The following is a 26,844-nucleotide window of genomic DNA, read 5'->3' as shown; positions in this document are numbered from 1 at the left end:
AAGCTTTACTGTAAAAGATCCATTTCTGATCACGTGATCAGAGTTAAGAAATTTTGTTGTTGTAGACAGACAGACACACATATCCTGTAACTTTTATATTAGAAAGTATTAATACTAAAATCATTGCAAAAACTACCAACTTTTATTTTCAATTTATTTTATATATAATGGGATGGGGATTTAGTGCTTTATAGCCACTTGGAGAGAAAGAATTTAATAGTTATTTCTCGCATTGTATTATAAACGGCTTTCCGCGGATATAGAATGTACAAATAAAAGATTAAAACTAGTTTTTTAGCCCCGAGGTGCCGAAAACACTGGCTAAAAAACTTGTTTTAATCTTTTGATTGTACATTTTTATATTCGTAGAAAGCTGGATATAATACGTTTCTAGACATAGTTTTTTCGTATGGATGAGAACCGGTTCCTATCCACCGGATTTGAATGAATACGAGAAAGAATGTTATCTTGTCTTTTTAGGCGTATAACCAGATGAGCAACTTGAGTGGACAGCAACTACAAGGGCCTCAGAATGGCCAACAACTTCAGCAGCCTCCAGTTCCTTTCAACTGGACTCATAGGTCAGATATATCACAGGGATCTAAAGGGATAAGACAACGGCTGATAATTTGATGTTCATCCCAAATGATGCTACACAAAATTACCCCTTGTGTAGATTACAATTAGTGTTTGAAACGTTTGAACACTAAAATTGATAAAGCAACTAATCAAAATTTTTAAAAAGTCCTTAAAGCTGTTAAGCCAACGAATAAGAAAACCTTATGATAAAACTTTAGGGACAAGTGTAATAAACAGCCCCCTCTTTTGATTTACCATTAGAGTAGAGGAGCAGAGGGTCCATTCGCCCGTTGGGTATTTGGTTACGCGACAGAAAACCAGTCCTTTGATTTCACGACCTTTGTGTGGACGTCCTAACTGTGAATGGTTGGGATTGTCTATAAACAAACTGTGAAGGATTAGGAGAACCATATTGGTTTAGCGTTTATTAAACAGACAAACACTAACACAAAACACATAGTCATTCTGTTACTTTTATGTAAAGATTTATATGGAAAAATCTTGAATAGTACAAAAAAAACCTATGATTTAAAACTAAGAGTATATTGAAATACCTTTTCATAAACAAAGCTTTTCTACAATCTGGGTCGATCCGCACGTCTGCAACAGATAGTTCTTATCGTTAATTTTAGGCATACTAGAAATATCCTTTTAATTTTAAACTAGACATTAAGGTTCTTGTAACAGTATGATAGAATCATGAAGGCGTAGCAATTCCCTAATCAATAGCACATGATATATGGCCTTTTAAAGAACAATATTTCTTATGATACAATTCATAAACGCGTTGTTTATTTATATTGTAGATTTTTATAGATGTTGTCATTCTTGTTATCGTTTCTACCTATTCTTACAGAACAGTCATAAAGTATCTTTATCTCCTAGTATATGAATATAAAATATACGTGGATATTATGACAGGGGAAATTTTTTTTCTTTCAATTTTGGTTACTAACATGTACATAATTTATTGGTCAGTTCTTTCATCCAGTAAGAGGGGAGGGGATGAATGATGCTTTATTTTAGTCAGCTATGAGTTTCACTTTATTAGAGAAAATGAAAATCTGTAGTAAAATCCAAGTAATAATATATCCATTCTCCTAGTGCATTTTTAATGTCAGAAAATACTCTTACCATATAAATCTCGCAGAAATAGATATGATATATCTAGAAGGCCCAACTGCTTTTTTTGCCTTTCAATTAATACAAGCGACGAATTATTTTAAAGATATAATTTCTAGAAAATTATTTTTATCCTAAGGAATACAACTTATTATAGGTTTTTTTCATGTGCTTCACACTATACTAGGAAACAAATCTTTGCACGATATAATTTACCAAAGAAAAGCGTTATCTTATTTTAAAGCCAAGTTGTTCTTCAAATGTTATGCTATTGGCTGATTATGTCTCTATATTATCTATATGTGAATGGCATACCTATAAAGACGTACTATGTCACTTTTTGTGCTATTTCACCAAACACTTTTAATCTCTTTCCGTTAAAGTAAGACACTAGAGTGAAAAGAGGTTAAATAACTGTATGTTTCCAACCCGGGTCTTTGAATATCAGCCAGTATCAGGAATATTAACACAGCAAAATAAACAGCTAAAAAAGCAGACAGATAGTCAGACAGACAGACAGGAAAATCTTGCATATATTCAGACCAACATACATACTTATAAACAAGAAAAAACATATTTTGTTAACTAATCTAAGAATAAATCAGCTATCTATCTTAAATAGCAACCAAGATATATTAGATTTATAATTTATAAACAGTAAAACATACATATAGACGGACAAGAATAATATATAAGAGTTAATTGAACAGAATCAAACTTTAAAAATGAGGGAAAAGTTTAAAAAGGAGATTTTGCTTATTTTAAACATTTTCATTAGTTTTCCATGAAATCACGAATCTAATTAATTGGACTTTTAAAGAACTGTTTTAGTATCTAGTTTTAGGTCGAAAAAAGTCTGTTTTAAAAGCATTTTTGACAGAATTATGGCCAAATATATAATTAAACAAGTAAAAAACTAACAGACTTTACAGTATTGGATTTCTTTGAGTTTTTCATGTTCTGTTTTACGACAATTGAATACCCGCTTTATATCTCACTTTGTCAATTAGTTCATTTTATGATTTTTTGGTGCTTCGCTTCTTATGATGTGTTCTTCCTTTTTCGCCCAATATATAATTACGTCTGTTTCTTTGTAAACAATAATGAGGTGATGACGAGTTTCATTGGTTCAAAAGGTTCATTGCATTATGATGCCACTTTTGAAATTATTTTCCCAAGATTATGATTTATGTTTCTTTTCCTCTTTGTCCCACATCCTTTTATGAAGAATTTTGTGTCAAAAGTATGTTGTGTTATCTTTGAACCGAGACTAGCGCTAGCGATGTCTTTTTTGCCACAATTTTCACCATTTTTTTAGAAAACCGACTGGCGCTAGTTGTTGAGTAAACTTTGACATAAGATGATTTGAATATCATATCTTTGGCCTTTTATGTTTAATTTAAAATATGCAGAAGAGCTAAAGACCTGCACATTGATGAGAAATTGTTGAAACCGCCGTGCTACCGTTATCGTTTTTTTTTAGAATCCTGGCGCTAGTTGGCCAGTAGAGATGAGGATAAAATTGTGTACATATATTTCTAGGCCACTGAAGTAACTTTTTAGGTCAGCAGAAGATTTAAATTTGAAAAAGTGTATTTTTAGTTACACGTCTAGTGGTGGTAACCTTGCTCAAAATACATAGTTATAAATCTTCCAAGGACCTATGAGAAGCTACCCTGTATAGGATAGCCATATAGACAAACATCCTTTTACTTTATTATTAGGATGTGCCTAGCGCAATATTGATTCTCTATATAGAGTTCAATGCAATTCTTTTGCAACCAAGCTTAATTTATTATTTAATGTTTGTATTTTATTGTCGAAGGAATCACCAACATTAGTATTGCGTAATAAATTATTTTATAGTCTTAAATATAATGTAACAGGGATAATATTATGTACAACAGGTGCTAAGCTGTTTAAAATGATTGGCAAAATATAAACTAACCTATGTTAGCCTCAGAACACTTCATCAACTGATAATAAATAGGTGGTTAAGAATTTCGTGGATTTTGCAAAAAGTGTTGAAATATTTTTACAAATTTTTATATTGTTTTTAAAGTTTTAATAACATTTTTATAATTTTTTGGTTAGGTTAGGTTAGGTTATAGGCTAGGGGGTCGAGCGCCCACGGCTAGGCAGGCCAGGGGGCCGAGCGCTGCGGCCATGACCTTTATTAACAGTGAAGGCTACTTTCCTTAGGAGACTACTTTGTTCTGAAGCTACTTTGTCCTAAAGCTACTTTGTCCTGAAGCTACTTTGTTCGAAGCTACTTTGTCTGAAGCTACTTTGTCCGAAGCTACTTTGTCCAAGATCCCTTTTTTGTAGAGGGTTAAAAAAAAGAAAAATCAATTGACTATATTTAATTTAGGGGTCTAAAGGGTTAAGACAATGGACACTTAATGGACAATCAATTTGATGTACATCAACAATGATGATACACAAAATTATCTCTTATGTAGATTAAAGTTAGTGATTAAAATGTTTGAACATTCAACTCAATTAACCAACAAATCAAAAGCCCCTAATGTTGTTAAGCCAACGAATAAGAAAGCGTTAATATAAAACTTTGGGTATTAGTGTAAAAAGCAGCCCATTTTCCCCCCTCTCCATCTGTTACCTTCGAGAGAGTTATATGTATAAAAATCAACTATAAAATTATTAGCCTTACAAAAAAAACAAAATTTATAAATTTTTTGGGTATATTTTGATAGAAAATAGTTTTGTACAGTTTATTTAAGAATACAAGTGATCTTTGACTTTGATTTGTCTAGAGGATTGAACATTTAAACATTTATATAAAACGTTGACAGGTTATCCTTGTTGAAAATTTGGGTACTAGTATAATAAACAGCCCATTTTCCCACCTCTCTCTGTTACCTTCAGAGAGTATTACATGCACGGTATCTCAAAAATTTTTTTTTTCCAGTTTTGGGAATCAGCAAGAAGTAGCATGAAAAAAATAATCAAAGGTCAATATGCCCTGTAAAAATGTACATAACTTTTACTTAAGGTGTTTTTCGATACCTTTAAAAATGTGGCTGTAAAATGCATGATCTGTGATAAAAATTAGATTCAGTTAACTTATTTATGATGCAACATATTGTTCGAAATGTACAATATTGAAGTAACAAAAGTTTGAATCAATGTCCCTATTTGAGATTTTTTACATATTTTCTTTTTTTTGGATTCATGGAGTTTGTTTTTGTTCTTTAGAATTTTGTTTTTTTTCTATTTCTCTATGGCAAAGTGATTTTATTTAAAAATCTCTTTTAATACTGTGCACATTGATAAATCAAACAAGATACTTTTTATTTCATTCCAATATCTTAAAAAATAAGCAAGTTATGTTATTTTTAAAAAGTCATTAAAAGTGCTTTAACTTATGTTATATGAGGTTAATTTGTCACAGCTGTCAATCAAAAGAGATTACGAGAATAAAAGGGGAGGGGGGAGGAGTAGCGAATATGAGAACCATTAATACTATCATCTTTGAATCATAAATCATAATTAAAGCAAAAATAAAATTAGCTATTTATTCTTTTAAAAAAGCATTATTAAATAATGTGTTAAATGTAATTATTAGAATATTTCATTGTGCATGCTACAATTTTGTTTTTCAAGTAAAATAAGATTTTAGTTGAATGTTATAGCCCTAAATTCAAGAAGAATAAAGCAACACATATGTACATTTTAAATTCTTTAAGCTCTTAAAAGAGCTGTTGTTTTAAGAAACATTGAAAAGCACCTTTTATAATATTCGTCCATATTATATAGAATAAGAATACATAATTATTTTTTTCATAATAATACTGGTTGTTTCCCAAAACCTAAAAGCTCAGTTTTTTTGAGACAACTTGTATATGAAAATCAACTATACAATTATTAGGGTTACAAAAGAACAAAATTGTGCAATTGTTTTTGCATTTTTTGGTGGGAAATAGCTTTGTACAGTTTTATAAGAATACAAACAAGTGATCTTTGACTCTAATTTGTCTGGGGGGTTGAACATTTGAACATTTATATAAGACGTTGACATTTTACCTGGTTGAAATGTTTGAGCACTCAACTTAATGAAGCAACCAAATCAAAATTCACCAAGATTCTCAATGTTGCTAAGAAAACGTTGTTATAAAACATTGAGGACTGGTGTAATAAACAGCCCATTTTCCCCTCTCTCTTTATCTCTGTTACCTTCGAAAGAGTTATATTTAAAAATCAACTATAAAATTATTAGGATTGCAAAAGAACAAAATTGTACAATTTTCAAGCATGTTTTGGTGAGAAATATCTTTGTACAGTTTTTAGGAATACAAGTGATCTTTTACTCAGGATACGGGCGTGCAAAATATTTTGTCTAGAGGCATTTGAACATTTATAAAAGACGTTTGCATGTTTTCCTGGTTGAAACGTTTGAACACTCAACTTAATAAAGCAACCAAATCAAAATTCACCAAGGTCCCCATAGTTGCTAAGCTAACGAATAAGAAAACATTGTTATAAAACATTGGGGACTGGTGAAATAAACAGCCCATTTTCCCCTCTCTCTCTCTCTGTTACCTTCGATTATTATTAGGATTGCAAAAGAACAAATTGTACAATTTCTTTTAGTTTTTTTGGTGAGAATAGCTTTGTACAGTTTGTAAGAAAACAAGTGATCTTTTACTCAGGATACGGGCGTGCAAAATATTTTGTCTAGAGGCATTTGAACATTTATATAAGACGTTGACAGGTTTTCTTGGTTGAAATGTTTGAACTCTCAACTTAAGGAAGCAAGCAAATCAAAACTCACTAAAGTCCCCAAAGTTTGTAAGCCAACGAATAAGACAGCGTTAATATAAAACATTGGGAACTGGTGTAATAAACAGCCCATTTTCCCCCTCTCTCTCTGTTACCTTCGAAAAAGTTATATAAAATTCAACAATAAAATTATTAGGATTGCAAATGAACAAATTGTACAATTTCTTTTAGCTTTTTTGGTGAGAAATAGCTTTGTACAGTTTATAAGATTACAAGTGATAAAAGACGTTGACAGGTTTTCCTGGTTGAAACGATGTTATAAAACATTGGGGACTAGTGTAATAAACAGACCATTGTCCACTCTCTATCTGATCTTCAACAGAAACTCCCAAATGATGGCTACATACATAGAACAAAATGAATTACAGAGTAGCCTCGCTGCAAATAATTAACCCTTTCTTCTTAATTGGCAATTTTAGGCAATTTGTATATTTTTCCTGGCAAAAGTAATTGTGGTTGTAACCCATTTCCAAATTACTATAGAAACATCAATAAGTAGCCCCCTCAGCATCTATACAATTTCTTGAAGTAGTATTGCTTGTCAGGGAGGGAGGAGACATTGGGCTGTGTAATGCATTAGTTCCCAAAGTTTTGAATAACGTTTTCTTATTTGTTGGTTCAACAACTTTGAATTTTGATTGCTTGAGTGTCAAAACATTTCAACCAATAATTGTAATCTAATTCTACAGAAGAGGGAATATTGTTTATCATTGTTTGGGATTTGCATCAATTTATTGGCCATTGTCTTATCCCTTTAGATCCCTGATTAAATGTAATAGTAATATCAGGGATAAAGGTACACGACAATGAACTTGGAATACACAATTATCTCTTTCTCTCTGAGTACTATGTGTAGTAGGCCAATATCAATATGGTTTCATATATTGCTTTGTTGTGTATGCCCATTCAAAATAGTAAATACAATTTTTAAGAATTGCAAATTTTCATAAAATAGGAGAAATTAGAAATATATCAAAAAGGTTATTTAGGTTTTTCACATCATTGGCATTCTTTAATCAATTGGCTGATTTTAAAACATTTATTGTTTGTTAAAAAATTGGTCATATTATGTGGACACTGAATAGTGTATTCAATAATATATTCTCGTAAATACTCTCACGTGAATACGCATGGCTTGGAATTAAGGTGTTGCCTTCGGTCTGTCAATGTTTGAAGCTACAAAAATAGCTAATATTATTATACTTCAAGTTTTAAGTTTACTATATTAATAAACTAGTTAGTGTTACCTAGCTCCTAGGGGCCTAATATTCAAAGGGGGTATAAAAGGCAGAAAAATGGCCCTAAACCATCCTAAGATAAAAAGATAAAGATAAAATAACCAAAAAACATTCTGGGACCTATGTTGGGCTTACCTAAAATGGAGAACTCAATCGGTTTGGTAGCTACAGACAAAACCAACCTTACTAATTTACATCTACTAATACTAGGATATTTATAAATAGAAAAACAACTTTTCTAATCTTATTCATAGTTTAACCAGTCTAATAGATAATTAGTTTCAGCTATCTATAATACAAAGTAGCTTGATGTCTGTCTGTATGTCTGTCCGCTATTTATGTCAGCTATTTAAAAAAATGAAAATTTCCCCTCTCCTCAAAAAAAAATTTTCTGGGGAAACTACTTTACAAAAAATTAGCAGCACCAGAATTTTTTTCTTTTATTTCTTTTTGAATTACCTCTTGGGGCAAAGCCCCTAGAGGCTAGGGGCGAAGCCGTTAGTGATAATAAAAATAACAATTGAAAAATATATATCTTACCATTTTGAATATTTTATAGAGACTAAGTAGAAAGTAAAAAAAATAATACAAATTCTTTCCACCCCTAAGGATTTTTACAAGTTATTTCCTAAAAGGCCGGGGGATTTGCATATTGTTAGAACAAGGATGACAACATCCATAAAAACGAAGCACTGAAACGGTAGGACAAACGGACATTAACACTTGTATAGTGTTAGAACTGAATAATCAGAATATAGATGTATAAGAGTCGAAGCTAAATTAAAAATTTGTTGAAAAACAGCTTGATACAGTATAATGTTTATGGACATACTTACATTTTAGAACTTGATTATAGAGTTGTTTCGCTTATAACATTGAGTTTTGTTGTTCCAGGAATCAGTATATCAAAAATCAGATCAATCGGATAATTAGATTACATAAAATTTGTTGTTGAAATAGTAAAAAAAATCAACATGTTTAAAATGGACGTATAGCAGTTTTCAATAGCATTACTTTAATTTTTTTTATAAAATTAATAATAATATGCTATTTTTAAACTCTAAAAAATTTGGGAAACGTTATTAAGTAGAGCACCACTAACTAATACACATGATGATCTTGCGATTATTTGGGGGGGGGGGGAGATGGAGGGGGTCAGTTTGCGTAGTAATTTAACGCATTCGCCAGCGATTAGTAGCGAATTATTGAATCAAGCTCCTTGACTGAGACGTCTTAGACGGTGCAATTGAACTACAAATTACAGTAGCCTTTATAGAAAAAAACCATGACTACAGTAAAGTGACACTTTAAAAGGGCAAAAGTAAAATTCCCTAAAAATTGAGGTCGTATTGGACATTCGTACAATTAAACATTTATAATAGCTGATGGGTAAAGGGGTTGAAGGGAGAAACCATTCTGTGAGTGCTCTGCAAGTTTCATTTTATTAGAGAACATGAAAATCTGGTGTAATATCCATTAGTAGAATATACATAGCAATATTTTTTTTTCTGGCGAACTTTGTCCAAATCAAATGTATACTTCTTATACATTGGAATAGCAGAGGCGAGATGTTGACGTTTTTTTCAGGGATTTATAGGGATATAAGAATAATCTATTTTATTCCAGATTGAGATACGAGATGTATGAATAGGTGTAGATAAATTGATTAAAATTATTCCTCATTATTCCGTCTAATCCTTGGGACATTACAAACCTATTAAACAAAACTAAGCTTGAAATTTTCGGGGGAGGTACAGGGATCTAAAGAATAAGACAAAGGCCGATAAATTGATGTACATCCCAAATGATGATACACTAAATTACCCCTTATGTAGTTTAGTGGTTGAAACGTTTAAACAACTCAACTAAATGAACCAACCAATTAAAATAAAAAAGTCAAAAAGTCCCCAAGATTATTAAGCCAACAAATAAAAAAACCTGTTATTATAAGACTTTGGGGATTAGTGTAATAAACAGACCAATGTCCCCTCCCCCCCTGTGGGAAGCAGGTTAAAGATAACAATGTACACATTAACTTTTTTTCATGGAAACTTATAAAAGTTGTTTCTTTGGCTTTTTTCTTGTTCACCATATAGGTGGTAGCATTCTAATTTTACTGTGATACCTTAATATAAAATAACCCTAGGAATGCAATGTAAGAAAGGCCTATATAGAATATACTATGAAAGATGTTTTTATGGCAAAGTAAATTCTCGTCACTTGTTAGTCTTACGCGAGCCTTGATACGCGATATCAAGTTTTCAAAAATCATTTTTGTAATTCTTAATTTTTTTAGTGACAGATAAAATATAGACAATAATAGACATGTTCCGAGAGTACGCAATGGTTAGCTCTTTCCGTTAATTTAAGCATGTTAGAATTGTCCAATCGATTTCAAACTCTGCAGTATTATTCCTGAAATAGTTATGTACAATTTAGGAAGCGTTGCAACTCTATAATCGTTACCAGAAAGTCCGCACCTCCATTTATAACATGATGATTTTTAACTTCTTTGACAGCAACCTTTTGTATGATATGATTATTCTATTCATTTGTTTTTTTTATGATTTATAATTCCCAGGACAACAGGGTCTAATATTATAAACAAACATCACTATAATCTAAACCTAAAAAGGAAAGTATATCCTTATACAGTATCCTGTATTTAAGCAATTTTGCAACAAATTTATGTCTAATCTTGTTTAGTCTAACAAATTAAAGTTATGTTTATTAAGATATGACACTCTACAAGTGTTATTATTCGTTATTAATTTCTTTTAATTTAAAGCTTCGCTTATTTGGATGTTGTTATCCTTGTTTAATACAGCAAATAGCTCTATTCGTTGATTCATGCATCATAGAAGCGTCCCATTAGTTTCAAACTTGAAAGATTTATTTGTAATTTCAGACACAATTTATATAGGTTAACAACTCTATAATCATTACCGATATACTTCACTTGATTGTTTGAAAAATAATTTTTTAAAATGATTTGTCTCAAAGGAATTAGCGAAACAACTATATACTTTATTAAAATGAAATAAGATGATGATTAAAGTCCCTCAACAGATTATGACGTCATACGATAAAATAACCAATGAGAGGCCAGCATAAGTTTTACCCATGGTCAATTACAGTGTGTACTGGCCTCTCATTAGCTATTCTATTGTATTACGTAATAATCTGTGGAGGGACTTCAATCATCTTTATGAAATAACATACTTGCGTTGCCACTCCATATTTGTTATTGTTCGATTGTCTGAGATTGTCATAATAGCAAATTGTCTCCATGAAATATTTATAACATGCAAAGCGTATTATATAAAGTTTTGCTTTCCTTACACTTTGTAAATATCCAAAGAAACAATTATCCGTCTATATTCTTCCAGGGATCTAAAGGGATAAGACAATGGTAAAAAAAATTGTTGTACATCCCCAATTTGTAGATTTTAATTAAGGGTTAAAAAAACGCCTTGACACTTAAAGTAAATGAACCAACCAATCAAAAATAAATAAAAGTTCTCAAAGTTAACAAGCCAACGAATAAAAAAACCTAATTTTAAATTTTTTGGGACTAGTTTAATAAACAGCCCAGTGGCCTCTCTCTGATTTTCTTCTCTAAACTTAAGTTTACATTACGTATTGCATCCAGGCCTTTTAAAAAAACATATTTCAATGCTTATATTACGTTAGGTTATCTTAAGTAAAGGTTAGGAGAGGTTTAGGGCCCTGAAGGATAAGAACCCCCGTATAGATTAGAAAAGAGTTCTAAAAAAACATAAAATAAGGGTTATGGGTGCTACTGTTCAGTGTTCAAGAAAAGAAATCACATTTAAAAATCTATCATTTATTTTGTGTTAGAACATTGCAGCATCATTACATTACAGTATCATTGTAAAGATAGAACAAAATTAATTTTATTTCGTCATACAATACAAATTACCAATGATAGGCCAATACACAGACTAAATTACTAATGGTAGGACAGTATACATTTTTAATTGACCAATGGTAGGCCAGTATGACGTCATTTTTTTATAGGCAATAAAAAAAGATTAATTGCATTGATGAATAAATATAAAACATTACCATGTCTGATTGATGTCTATATTTTATACTCTAGCGGCTACGCCCCTAGAGGCCTCTAGGGGCACTTGAGGAGGGGAGAGTCGAATTTGATCACCCAATTTCTTATTTTATATTTTAAAAGAAAAATTTAAAAAAGAATTTTTTTGGGGGGGGGATGCCCCCACCCCCAATTTTTAACTTTAGATAAAAAAAATTTTAAAATTTTTTTTTTGGGGGGGAAGGGTTTTCATTTTGGGGGGGGGGGGTTGGGGGTGTCCCACCCTCCAAGAAAATAGTTATAAACCTTCCCGGGACCTATGAGAAGCTACCCTGTTAAGGAGAACCCGATCGGTTCAGCGGTTAGCGAGATCCTTCGGTACAAACAAACACAGAGGCACACAAACATCCTGTTTCTTTATTATGAGGATTTAAATATATACTTGTATAAGAATCTGTAGAAAAACAATAATGACAAATCATACAAACGAACATTAACAAATTTAGAATAACAATAAAGCTTATGCCTAATATTCCTAGGAATTAATATAAAAAAGTCAAGTGGATATAATAATTATATCTTATTTTGGCTCAATACCAGCTGAGAGTATCCACGTGGATATTCAGCTACTATTGGGGTCATTTTTGAATACTCAGCTACCATTGGGAAAATGTGTGGATATTCAACTACCATTGGGGGAAAAAAATTAAAACAATTATTTTGGTTAGCTTTTTTTTGTTAATTTATACATGTTGATGTTAATATTGTCCTATCGATCTAATACAAAAGGTACAGTTTAGGAAGCGTAGCAACTCTATAATAGAAAGTTTGATTTTCAAAATCAATTAGACGTTTTGGCAATGATTATAAAGTTTTAAATCTATAGTACAATTTAAACATAACTTATTTTAAAAAATTATGTTTTTCCTAACCAGATAATTAACTTAATTTTGCAATACCTCAATTTCATCTGTCTAGCCCCTACTGCGGGCCTAACCCTGCAGGGCTATCCAATACTAAATACAACAGAACCTAATTAAATCATGTTTAACTAAAATAGTCATAATTAAGGAACGAAAGACAACCCCTCCCGACCCACACTAGAGGTTTTATTTTTAAATGTGTAAAATATGCCACAACCACTTATTAAATGTATTTTAGTAATCTAAAATAAGGACTTAAAGGAATTTTAGATATACTTAATATACTTAGCTTAAAATGACCTGTTTCTTATCTGATTTTTCACATGTCATTGGTTTTTAGTTTTTAAAAATATACGATATTAGAAAATCAACAAAAAGATTTATTTTAGAAGCACAATACATATAAAGGGGAAATGTCCATAATCCATAAAAAAAAACTATTACAGATTGGGGATTTTTATTGAATTTTTATTTGTTGGCTCATTAAGTTGAGTGTTCAAATATTTCAACAACTAATTGTAATTTACAAAAGAGGTAATTTTGTGTATCTTTATTGTGGATATATATCAATTTATCGGTCATTGTCTTATCCCTTTAATCCCTGCAAAAAACACAAAACAAAAATTAGTTTTTTTCTTTAAATTGTGGTGTTTTCCCCTTAGATCGCACTTGGACCACAAATGCTTTCGATGCTTTTATGAATGTTAGGTTAGGTTTAATCTGTACACACTTTTAACCAATGTCATAGCCCGGATTTTCTTCCATTGTTAACCTGCTGATTTAGAGAATATGTATCTAGATTATTTATAATCTCAATTAATCGTTGAAAGTTAATTTGTCCGTAAATTATAAACATGAAGATATTTTTTTGCCAAATTGCCAGTTTATAAACTTTAATTTTAAAAATTTTAGAAGGACAAGGCAAAAAGATTATAGTTATCACTTGATTTTTTTATGCTCCAATTCCCTAAAGTTTAAAAATTATATTTTTCATAATAAATATGTAAATTGTTAATCATGTGTTTCTTTTAAATTAAAATGTCAATTTTTTTTTTATTGCATTATTTTTTTGTTTCAGTTTAAACACAAATCAACCTCAGTTTGATTTTGGATTTATAATGGACAGTATCACTGAGTCATTTCAGGTAGGATGTTTTCAGTATGGCTTCGAAACCGATTAATATCCGTCGAATTAGAAGCGGTTCTCTGCCATACTGAATAATCATGTATAGCATTATAATGCAGATATTTTTTTCAGAAATATTAAAATATAAATCAGATTTGTTAGCCTGGGCCTTCTGAACCTCGGGTATAACAAAACTGGACTAATCTTATAATTTAGTGATGTGCAAAACACATCATACCCATTTAATAAGTAAAGCTTAATCAATATTTAAATGTAAATAAATTAGCCTAAAACGATCTCCCCCCCCCCCCCAATGTGTAGAATTTTTAAAACTGAGATCTCAATTGGTTCAGTAGTTATGGAAATCTTAAGCTTCAGACAGATAAAACTTACCACTTTATAAAATGGGACTAGTGGCTTCGCCCTTAGCCTCTAGGGGCTTTGCCCAAAGAGGCAATATAAAAAAGTACTACTGAAGCTGCCAACACTAATTTCAAATAATTAAAAAAAAATGGGGGGGGGGCATTTTTTTTTTGAGATTAGGGGTGTCCCACCCCCCAAGAAAATATCTTAAAACCACCACAGGACCAGTAGATATATTCCCTGAAGAGTAGAATCCAATCGGTTCAGTGGTTACCGAGATCTTAAGCTTCAGGCGGACGGACGGACAGGCATCAAGGTACTTTTGTATTATAGATTAAATAATTGATCACAATGAAAGAAATGACAACATTAGCTTTAATATGAGGAGATCTTACTAAAAGAATATAAAAGAACTATTCTAATATGACGTCATTTTTCAAAGAAACTATAAAGAGCTTCTCAAAACAGTATTTCTCGTAAAATCCCTATTATTTAGATCGGTGTGAAGCTGGGAGTAGAGACCTTGAAAGAGGTGATACAGAATGTGCGGGCGACACCACCCCTCCCCGCTACCAGGTTGGACGGTCAAGTGTGTGTGGTGACAGGAGCCACCAGTGGCATTGGCTACGAGACAGCTAAAGAATTCGCACGCCGTGGAGCCAAGGTATTTTCTGATATAAAAGCGAAGTTTTTCATTAATTAGACATGTTAAAGTTGTCCTATAGATTTCAACCTTTGCATGATTATTCCTATAACATTTTGTTATGATTTAGAAAGTGTAGCTACTCTATAATAGAAACCAGAAGGTCAGTACGTCCATGCAAAATATACTAAATTTTTGGCAACCACCCACTCATTTCTAATTTTAGTTTTCAAAAAAATTCTATTTATTTAGGTTATCCTTGGATGTCGAGATAAACTTCGTGGAGATAAGATTGCCAAAGAATTAGGAAAGGAAGGAGGAGAAGTAAGTTTATTTTTAGTAGCGAAGCATCAGGGATCTAAAGGGATAAGACAATGGACGAAAAATTGATGAAAAATCTCCTGTAATGATACACAAAATTAACCTTGTGGATAACAATTATTGGCTGTAATAGTTGGTCACTCAGCATAATGAATTAACCAATCGAAAGTTGTTATGCCAACGAATAAGAAAACGATATTAAAAACTTTGAGGAATAGTGTAATAAACAGCATTTTGTCCACTTCCTTCCTGAGCGGAGCTACTCCACAACTTATATGAGCTTAATTTCATACATTGCACCTATGCAAATCCAAGAGATTTGACATTACTAGATGGAGACTTCAACGTTGCATAAAAAGAGCTCGTAGAAAAAATGCTTTTCGATCTTGTGTCTATTTAAAGATATAGCTAGGATTTATTTATCTTTTCTTATAGCATAAATGGGTCATGGAAAGAAAACGAAGTTGCGGGTTTCGTCGCATTTTCATAGTAGCTTTTGAAAGATTATTTTATGTTAGGTTAGATAAGTTTTAATGATTGCTTTCGTCCAATATTTAAAAAAAATGTTAGTATTGCTTTTGTGCTTTTTTTCTCAACTAGTGGCTACGCCCCTAGAGGCCTCTAGGGACACTTAAGGAGGGGAGAGTCAAATTTGACAACCCAATGTATTATTTTCGATTTTAAAAGAAAAAATGAAGGAAAAAAATTTGGGGGGGTGCCCCCCCACCCCAATTTTAATTCAAGTTAAAAATAATTGTAAAAAAAAATTGGGGGCGGGGATTTTTTTTTAGGGGCCATTTCTCATGGGAGGGTGGTGGTATCCTCCCCCAAAAATAGTTATAAACCTTCCCGGGACCTATGATAAGCTACCCTGTTAAGGAGAACCCGATCGGTTCAGCGGTTTGCGAGATCCTTCGATACACACAGACACACAGACAAACATCCTGTTACTTTAGTATAAGGACTAGTGTTTCTTTTTTCGACGTGAAAGGTATTAAGGAAAAGTAATCATCTCAAACATTTGATCAAAAAATAAAATAGCCTAAAACTATAACGGGATCTATATGAACCGTTACAAAAGAACTCAATCAATTCAGAAGTTATTGAAATCGTAAGCTTCAGACAAAAAAAACTTCATACTTCATAGTTAGTATTTTTAATAGGATAATGGCATCGCCCCCAACTTATTTAGGTGTTTCGACCTTTGACTTTAAAAACATCCACCATATTCAATATTTGTTAAAATACTTTCCTCAAAGCTTATAGCCATCACAGAACCGTTAACTATTTTTCCTGAAAAGCCCAACATTACAAGTTTTGCTGCTTAGTTTTTTTTTAACAAAGCAACATCTTTATCAGTTTCAGAAAAACATATAAAAGCATGAACAGACATGTGTTTATTCACGTGTCTATAGAACACTCTTCTATATTCTGATTAGAAATATGTAAAAAAAAAATATTTATGGACTTTTTTTCTTTATTTGCTTAAAAAAACAATTAGGCATTTGAGTAATTTTCAAGGTGGGGTGTATACCCCCCCCCAAAAAAAAAAAAAAATCTCATTGTTTTGGGACGTATATTTATTTTGCTTCGCTCACGCATGATATCCAGATTGCTTGAAACCCCTCTCTCTCACTGGAAAATATAGAAAAAGGGGGGACGGGGGGTAAAGGTTTGGACGCCTCTTATTCACCCTACCCCCCTCAGTAAAACTCATGTGCATTAAAACCAAAGACTCTCCCTTTCACACATGTAACTTCACATGACTACTGGTGAGCAGGGATCTAAAGGGATAAGACAATGGCAGACTAATTAATGTACAACCCCAATGATATTGCACAAAATTACCCCTTCTGTAGATTAAAATAGGTTGTTGAAACGTTTGAACACTGAACTTAATGAATCAAACAGCCCAATGTCCCCTTCCTCCTTGAGTTTCTACAGAATCTAAAGCAGTCTAAACAGTATAAATTGCAAAATTATCTTTTTTCTAAGAACTGTGTCAGTTTACTGATTCGATTACTGAGGGACATTGGGCTATTTGTTACACTAGTACCCAAGGTTTAAAAATAATGTTGTCTCATTTGTTGGCTTAACAACGTTTGGACTTTTATTTTATTTTAAGTCCCCAAAGTTGTTAAGTGAACGAATAAGGACTCTCCCTTTCACACATGTAACTTCACATGACTGTTGGTCAGCAGGGATCTAAAGGGATAAGACAACGGCTGACAGATTTATGTACATTCCCAAGTATGATACACAAAATTACTCCTTCTGAAGATTACAATTAAAGGTTGAAACGTTTGGACACTCAACTTTATGAACCAACCAATCAGTAAATAAAGTCCCCAAAGTTGTTAAGCCAACGAATAAGAAAACATTATCATAAAACTTTAGGGACTAGTGTAATAAACAGCCCATTGTCCATAAAATTAAAACCCTTGACTTTCCCTTTCACACATGTAACTTCACATGACTATTGGTCAGACACACTGAGTATATGTCTTGAATAATGTATGAATGATATACGTGGATATATTGGCAGGGGAATATTTGTCCGATTGTCGTTAATTTGAATTGGTAACTTTTTGTTAAATTCGTTCATCAAGTAGGCGGAGAGGGGATATGGTAAAGGGGATGGAGGTAGTAAAGCCAGCTGCGAGCATCCCTTCATCAATGTACATGAAAATCTGGTGTAACATCCAAGTAATAATATATCGATTACTTGAACATACATACAAAATTCAGGTTTCAATTCTTAGAAAACATTTAAGCAACACATACTATATCTTTATCTACGATTTTTGGCGACCTGTATAAAGGAAAAAAAATATAGGTGTACGTTTTTGTTCTTTTATAATTTAACTTAATTCATAGCTTGAATTTTATTATTGCTTTTACTTTAAAATTATTTCAAAATTTCTAGTTTTCAGTGGCTTTATAATACAAAAAATATTTTATGTCAATTCCACTTAAATTAATGTATTAACAATTAACAAACGTCTATTAAAATTAACTATTCTTTGAATAGTTGCAAACAACCCTGTCCGGGTAATAATGTTCTTTTTGATTTTAAAGGCGCAAAGCTTTGTGACATGTGTCTTATTATTATTTGCTACGTACTATATGATTTTGCTTTATAAATATTTCATTAAAAATGATGAAAAATAATTTTGGTGGTATCATTTCAATGATATCTCCAAATACGTCATGTCACGTGTTTTTACATAGGCAGAGTGGTAAAAATGAAATAGGCAAGCATCTCTCTTTTTGTACAGTACATAACATAAAGTAGCACCAGGATATTTTTGACAATTTATAAGTCTATTTTAAAACCTCCAGGTGTTTTTAAAGGGTGGAAATCTCTACGCCCTCTCTACCTATAATTGGTTTATGAAACGAGTGGCTTTGTAGCTTCTAAGGGAGTCCTTCTAAGGTTTGTGGGTGTAAACCTCCATTGTCAATGGAAACACAGACAAATTCTGTTACTTTCATATAAGGATAAAAGAATAAATGGCTTTTTTTACTCTGAATTAATTCTAGTTTATTTTAAGATATTATTGAGCATTGAGAAATATATTTTCAGCTTAGTTAAATTTTGTAAAGAAAAGCTGTCCAATGTAACAAGCAAATCAACAATGGTTGTATCCAGGGAGTAAGGGAGGGGACATTGGATCGAATATTCAATTTTTAGGGGTCTCAGACTTTGGGGACTGGCTTAAAGGGAATTTGCAAGAATTTAGCAGTTTCTGACTGAGTTTGGGGACTTGCGCATAGAATGCCGCTACTTGTTATGTATGTTTTGAATATTGCAGACGGGGAGAAGGGATAAGGGAAGTGGGGGGAAGGGAAATAAACACTCGTTGTGTTAGTTTGGAATGTAGCAGACGGGGAGAAGGGAGAAGGGAGGTTGGGGCAAGGGAAAAGGGAAAAGGGAAATAAACAGAATAAAAAGGGGCAGTCATATTCTTGCTAGCAGCTGGCCGGGTCCAATAATCTTTTAATATAAAAATCACACCAAAAAACCTCAATATATTTCATCAAAAACAAGTTGTGATTTCACTTTACATGATGCTATGGAAATCTATTATTCAATTAACAATCCCTTTATAATTTCCTACAAATTTATTGGATTAAACTGGATTTTATGCCCTTTCTTTGATAACTCTTATATTGAATTAATTGCCCATTGTCCCCTCCCTTTCTCCCTGGTTGTATCTAAAAATGTATAACTTTATTGATGCATCAAATTTGAAACACCAATGATGATAAATGAAAATGATTTACTTTTCATACTAGTTTTTTTATTGCATCGTATTACAGTAAGTTTTCAACAGATAGAAAAATAATATACGATTAGTTACAGTGTTAGTGGCCCCAAGATACATTTTTCGTTGACATTTTCTTTGACATACCTGATTTTTCAGTATGGCTTAGAAGAACCTAGTAAAAGTGTCTGACTCAGATTATGACGTCAAAAAAAATAACCAATGAGATACCAGTATACACTGTAATTGACCAATGGTAAAATTTATAGTGGCCTCTCATTGGTTAATTTTTTTGAAGTCATAATCTGAGTCAGAAACTTTTACTAGGTTTGGCTTAGAACCTGTTTTAATTCAGCAGTTATTGATCGGTTTCAAAGACATAGCTTATTTTTATTTAGATTGTATGCATGAAGCTCGACTTGGCCTCATTCAAATCCGTGGAAGATTTTTGCAGAAAGATCCTGCAAGAAGAAAGTAGTATTGATATTCTGGTTAATAATGCAGGTATCTACACTAAATTTCCAGGGATATAAAGGGATAGGACAATGACGATAAATTCAAATCCGTGGAGGATTTCTGCAGAAAGATCCTGCAAGAAGAAAGTAGTATTGATATTCTGGTTAATAATGCAGGTATTAACACTTAATCTACCAGTGATGTACAGGAATAAGACAATGACAATCAATTGATTTAAATCCTCAAATCAGTGGAGGATTTCTGCAGAAAAATCCTGCAAGAAGAAAGTAGTATTGATATTCTGGTTAATAATGCAGGTATCTATATTAATTTTTTTTTTTAGGGGCTTCGCCCTAAGTTGTGTAGAGGTTTTCCCATCCCCATTATTAGTTTTTGATGATATACCCAGGATAACCATTTTGTAATTCGAAATTTTAAAAAAAATTGGAGGAGGTCACTTTTTTCACAGGGTATTTGTCAAGGTTTTTTCTTTTGTTGATGGGTTTGGGGATGACCCCCAGGAAAATAGCTTAAAACCACCACAGGACCAATAGCTATATTATGTGAAGAGAATTTATTCAGCAATTACTTTTTGCTCACAAAAAAAGAAAAAAATGTTACAAGGCTTAAAGTTAAAAACAAATGAGCCCAAGCAGTCCTTATTCAAAGGGAAAGCTTCTTAAAATTGAAAATCTTTATGTCTGTCGGTTGCTGACTGTTTGTTCGTCTGTCAGTCTGTAAGAAGCTTAAGATCTCAGTAACCAATGAACCGATTCGGTTCTACTCTACAAGAAATATACCTACTGGCCCTGTAGAGGTTTTAAGCTATACTCTTAAGTAATTCTACTAACCCAGTAACCAAATTTGAAATAGCCTTTATGAAGGGGGGATATCACAAAAAGCTCTTGGCGAATTTACATCCATGTTTAGTTTTTCGCAATACGATTTCAAATTATGAAAATGCTTATTTTTGCATAACTATAGAGGTTGTGTAACTTTTCTACTACAACAAGTTAAGAAATACAACAGCTTTTAACGTTAACAAGAACTATTTTTCCCCTATACGCAGCACGGCAATGAGAATTTGAATCCAGGTATCTAAAGGGATATGAAAATGGCCGATTAATTAATGTACATTCCCAATGATGCTACACTAAATTTTTTTTTCTTCTGTAGATTACAATTAGTGGTTGAAACGTGTAGATACTTGACTCAATATACCAACCAATTATAATAAATAAAAGTCTATTTTATTGGTTGACTTATCAACTCTGTGGATTTTCATCGAATTTTGATTGGTTGAAGAAGTTGAGAGTTCATACTTTTCAACCAACAATTTTAATCTACATTTAATGCTGCGTTAATCAGATTGTTTTTAACATGTGACATGTGAGGTTATGCCTTTAGTATATTCCCATTAATTTTGTGTACAAAAATAATGATAATTTATTTCAAAACTTGTTGATTTCAGGAATAAGGTATAACCAACAAGCAAAATAAATCTAAAATAATATTTTGGGGGCAAATGGAGAGGTCGTCAATTTTACGATGTGTTGCCCCCCAACGACAGCTGAAAAACACGTATAGGTTTCGTGATTTTCTTCCGAATTAATTTCGTTATTGGTATGAGCTGTGTTGATTTATTAAAATAAAAAGGTACAAGCCAGGTATCTAAAGAGATAAGACAATGAACAGTAAATATATGTACATCTACAATGATGATACACAAAATTATCGCTTTTTAAAATTAAAATTAGTGGTTGAAGTGTTTGAATTATCCAGTCGGAACTTGATAAAACTCCTTAAAGTTGTTAAACTAACGAATAAGAAAACGTTATTATAAAACTTTGGGGACTAGTCAAATGTCCCTTCCCTCCCTTGGTACAAGCTAATTCATAAAAATTTATTTATGCAAACTTACTTATATTATAAAATGCTATGCTTAATATGAGAAATGTTAGTTCATTAAATTTATATATAATATTTTTTCCTGAAATATACTATCTACAATGGCATAATTTAACTCTAATTTAGCTTTATTAAACTAGTATTCAAAATGTTAACGTAATGTAATTGTCCCATTTTCCCTACCTTTGAAATGTTGATTCTTATGATGATTACTGATTAGGCATAATGTAATAAGCAAAGCACCTCTAATGGTCAAATGGTATATTTCTTTTGAAGACAGACTTACAAACAAATATCCCACCAATTTTAATCTCAATAATTTATACTTTGTTTTTCTTAATAATATTTTTAATAGGCTTTTCTCTTAAAGGAATCATGCTTTTAAAGCATGTTCAATTTATCAATGTATGATATTTTTAAAAAGCAAAGCTTTTCTATAATTAGGGTCGGTCCGTCCGTACGTCCGTCCGTCCGTAACGAATAGCTTTTTTCGCTAATTTAGGCATGTTAGAATTGTCCTATTAATTTCAAACTTTGCATGGTGATTCCTGTAGAAGTTAGGTACGATTATGAAAGCGTAGCAACTCTATAATCATTACCAGAATGTCCGTACGTCCATTTTAAACATGTTGATTTTTTTACAACAAATTTTTATGTGATCTAATAATCCGATTGATCTGATTTTTGGTATACTGATTCCTGGGACAACAAAGTACAATATTATGAGCGAAGCAACTCTATAAACAAGTCATAAAAATGTAAGTATGTTCATAAACATTATTCTGTATCAAGCAGTTTTTTAACAATTTTACTTACAATTTTTTTTCGACATTTAAACATTTATATTCTGATTATTCAGTTCTGACACTATACAAGTGTTAGTGTCCGTTTGTCCTACCGTTTCAGTGCTTCGCTTTTATGGATGTTGTCATCCTTGTTATCTTACAGCAATGATTAAGTCTAAATTTAGACTTTAGAATTTAGAGTTATCAATAATTAACTAAATTATCAACTAATTCATTTCTATAGAATTTATACTTTCAAAAATTAGGTCAAACGAACTTTAGACATAAACATTGCTCGTCAAGTGCCAATTTAATATAGATGGTTTAGATATTATGGATTTTTAAAAGCGAAGCTTTTCTATAATTAGGGTCGGTCCGTCAGTACGTCCGTCTGTACGTCTGAGATAGATAGCTTTTATCGTTATTTTAGGCAGGTTAGAATTGTCCTATCGATTTCAAACTTTGCATGGTGATTCCTGTTGTAGTTAGGTATGTTTTAGAAAGCGTAGCAACTCTATAATCATTACCAGAATGTCCGTATGTCCATTTGAAACATGTAAATTTTTTAGTTTTTTAACAACAAATTTTTATGTGATCTAATTATCCGAATGTTTTGATTTTTGGAATACTGATTCATGAAACAACAAAGTACAATATCATAAGCAAAGCAACTCTATAATCAAGTCCTAAAAATGTAAGTATGTCCATAAACATTATCCTTATCAAGCAGTTTTTCAACAAATTTACTCACTTGCTTTGACTCTTATTCATTTATATTCTGATTATTCAGTAATGACACTATACAAGTGTTAATGTCCGTTTGTCAGAGCTTTTATGGATGTTGTCATCCTTGTTTTCAATGGCTACAGTTGAAGTAATTTCTGGCTGTAAAAGTCGACAGCACTAGAATGTTTGTCCTAAATTATTCATCAGCCTCAATATTTTGCGTCTAAATTATAAAATTAGCAAACTATAAGCAATTGTCTTTCTAGGTGCTCTCCCGAAAAGTATGTGTTGAGTATTGAGCCCCCCCCCCCTTTTATTTAAAAATATAGTTAATTGGAGGGGGGTGGGGAGCAGTATTTCTTACTAACCCCTGTGGGAGCTCAAACCTTGCAAAGTTCAAGGGGTGCGTAAGTGCTCAACTAGGCACGTTAATTAATAGCTGTTGGTTGGTTGGTTAGCCTCCAGAGGACGGTCACATGTATCTGCTAACGCACATGTATTAGCTTCATATATTTCATTGCAAATTTAATCAGGCCATGTAGAACCCTCGTCAAGTTTAAGAAAATCTGCTGCCAATCTTGGCTTTCTCCAAAGTGATAAAACATCTAAATTAGTCGGGTTGTCTGGGCAGTTAAACAGGTGTTTTGTGTCATGTGGTGAAATTTTACAGCTAGGGCATTTGTCATCAATATTTTCGTCAATTTTGTGTAAATAACTGTTTAGTCTGCGGCTGAAGCCAGATCTTAATTGAGAGAGTTGAGATCTGACATGTTTTGAAAGAGTTTGTTCTTCTTTATTAATGTCCGGTGGTTTAATTCCAAGGACTCTGTTAGGAGGAAGATTTTCAAGAGCACTTTTTACTTCAGATGTGTGTATGGCCTTGATTTTAGTCTTCCTGTTTTCTGCATTAATGGGAAGGTATTTTTTAATGCATTTTCTGTATTTCTGTATTGTTGGTTTCAGGTGATTTCTAGCTGGCAGTGGTCTGTGAATGTTTTTGAAACCTGGATGGTCAGGTTGATGGCAGGTCAGTAGATATTGTTTACATTTCATCAGGCAGTGTTCTTTAACTGGTAGAATCTTAGTTTCTTGATGAATGTGTTGTTCAGACGCCATTTTAAGATTGCCAGTGATGAGTTTCAGAGCTTGATTCTGGGATCTAGGTAGCTTTTTCCAGCTGTTTTCTGATATAACAGGACTCCATATAGGACAAGCATACTCTAACACGCTTCTGACAATGGCCTTGTAGGTCATTGTCATGGTCTCCTTGTCCTGGCCCCAGTCGGAGCCACAGAGTGACTTCATGATGTTTATTTTTGTGTTGGCAGAGTTAGTGGAGTTTTGTATATGGGTGGAAAAAGTGTACATAGTATCATGTGTGACACCTAAGAGTTTGGGGTGATGTTCCAGAGGGACAAGTATGTCGTTAATCATGACTTGTGGATGGATTTTGAACTCTTTGGTATCAGGAGTGAAAAGTGTCACTCTAGATTTTTCAGGTGATACTAATAGCTCTCGCTCATTAAGAAATTCAGTGACTCTGGGAACATAGTTGTTGATTGATTTGGTAAGAGCACCTATGTCCAAGCCAGTAGCATAGATAGAGATATCATCGGCATACTGTATTATTTGAACATCATTTGGAGGTTTAGGCAGGTTCCGGAGATAGAAATTAAATAAAATAGGTGATGTTACAGCACCTTGGGGTACTCCAGCGGAACTTTTTCTCTGCTTTATGGACATGTTCAGGTTCTGGAAGTCTGTTAAACCTGTTTTCAGTGATGTTAAGAAACTTGTCCCAATCAGCCTTTTTAAAGTTGATATATTTTCTGAAATCACTTTTTGTTGTCTGGATGTTGGTATTTACAGTGATGATGATTGGTAAGTGATCAGAGCTGAGAGCAGTTTTGGTTTCCCATTCAATGTGAGGTAGTAAAGATGTTGAGGCAAGTGATATATCTGGAGAAGTAGGTTGACCATTAGTAGGAATTCGAGTTGGTAGATCTTCATTAAGAACTCCAAAATTAGAGTCTCCAATATCATCAGCAATTTTATCTCCATTGATTGTAAAGTTAGGTATGTCTGGGGGTGTTGAGTTGTTGTTCAGTTTTGTTTCTTGCAATGCTATAACCTTTATTTGATGTTGATTTACGAATGAGATTAGTTCCTGTGTTTTAGTTTTGATTCCATTGCAGTTCCATTGTAGTATTTTAAGTTTGTAGTCTATGTTGTAGTGTTGATTGGATGATGATGTTTGTTGAGGTTGTTGAGGTTGTTGGGGTTGGTGAGGTTGATGGGGTTGATGAGGTTGAGAGGATGAAGTTGGAGGTGGTGGGTAAGATAAAGGATCATTAAAGCAGGATCTACAAACATAGGTCAATTTGTCATAGTCTTTGGTTGATTTTAAATTGCTGCAGTTGTTCAGTTTGCGAAAATGTACCCATTCAGTACATCTGCTACATTCTACAGCTTTAGCATTAGTCTTTAGCTTGACGTGGCACACAGGACAGATGTAGATTTTTCCAGGGCCAGGGTTGGGTTCTATTCCGGCCTTGAGTAGAAGGATTTGGACCAGTCCTGCCGGCATTGGCTGGTCAGCTAAGATAAAAATTCATAAGCTGATACATGTGTCCTCTGTGAGGAGTAGGTTGGAAGACTTTGCTGAAGATCTGATGGTGTTGACCTCCAGGTAGTTGCACTTCTGACAAGCTCTTCCGCGACAACCCTTAATTAATGGCTCAAATTAATTGGTGTTTTTTTTAAGTTTTTGTTAAATTACATATCAATTTAATCCTCAATTTTGAAATATTGTAATTTATGAAATATAGAAAGTACACAGATTTATGTTTCTCTTATCGGATAAACCTTTAAAAGGATCATTAAGTTTTATAATCTTAAAATGGATATCAACTAAACCATTTTTAAATGGATTAGCTATCAAAATATCATCAATTTTAATTTACAGATTGCCTTATATATAAGGATATGATTTCTTTCTGTAACGAGTACGACGTCTGTTTGACAGTAGAACAAGGATGATAACATCCATAAAAAAGAAGCTATACAATGGTAGGACAAACGTACATTAACATAGGCAGAATATAAATGTATAAGTCGAAACAAAACAGTAAGTAATTTTATTGCAAAACTGTATAAATACAGGATAATTTAATTTTTACGACTTGGTTTTCAAGATGCTTCGAATATAACATTGTACCTTGTTGTATTAGGAATCATAATTCCAAAAATCAGATGAATAGGATTAATTATGTCACATAAAAATTGTTGTCAAAAAGGTTCAAAAACAATATGGACTATACAGATATTCTTGTAATGATTATAGAGTACCTGACCATTTTAAGAATTTTCATGCAAAGTTTGAAATCGATAGGAAAATTCGAACATGTCTAACTCAACGAAAAGAGACGTACAGAAGGACCGACCCTAATAAAAAAAACCTTCACTTTTTAAAAGGAAAGATATTTATAACCAAATATTGATCGAACTTTAGAAGCAGTAT

The 26,844-nt window shown here is 32.5% G+C and overlaps 1 protein-coding gene across 1 annotated transcript in view; it reads left to right on the top strand.

The window, feature by feature from the left end:
• The window catches only part of LOC145323925 (retinol dehydrogenase 12-like), a 36,187-nt gene that overhangs the window by 1,479 nt on the left and 7,864 nt on the right, over positions 1 to 26,844 (top strand). Inside the window, exons 3-7 of the mRNA XM_080166528.1 lie at positions 481 to 581; positions 13,807 to 13,873; positions 14,714 to 14,881; positions 15,113 to 15,184; positions 19,848 to 19,953. Coding sequence (XP_080022654.1) covers positions 481 to 581; positions 13,807 to 13,873; positions 14,714 to 14,881; positions 15,113 to 15,184; positions 19,848 to 19,953 — 514 coding nt within the window. The remainder of the gene's footprint in view (positions 1 to 480; positions 582 to 13,806; positions 13,874 to 14,713; positions 14,882 to 15,112; positions 15,185 to 19,847; positions 19,954 to 26,844) is intronic.

This window comes from Acartia tonsa, chromosome 7 (assembly GCF_053477335.1).
Source record: "Acartia tonsa isolate MP-2025a chromosome 7, ASM5347733v1, whole genome shotgun sequence".
NCBI classification, from domain to species: Eukaryota; Metazoa; Arthropoda; class Copepoda; order Calanoida; family Acartiidae; genus Acartia; species Acartia tonsa.
This window is presented reverse-complemented; position numbering and strand designations above follow the sequence as displayed.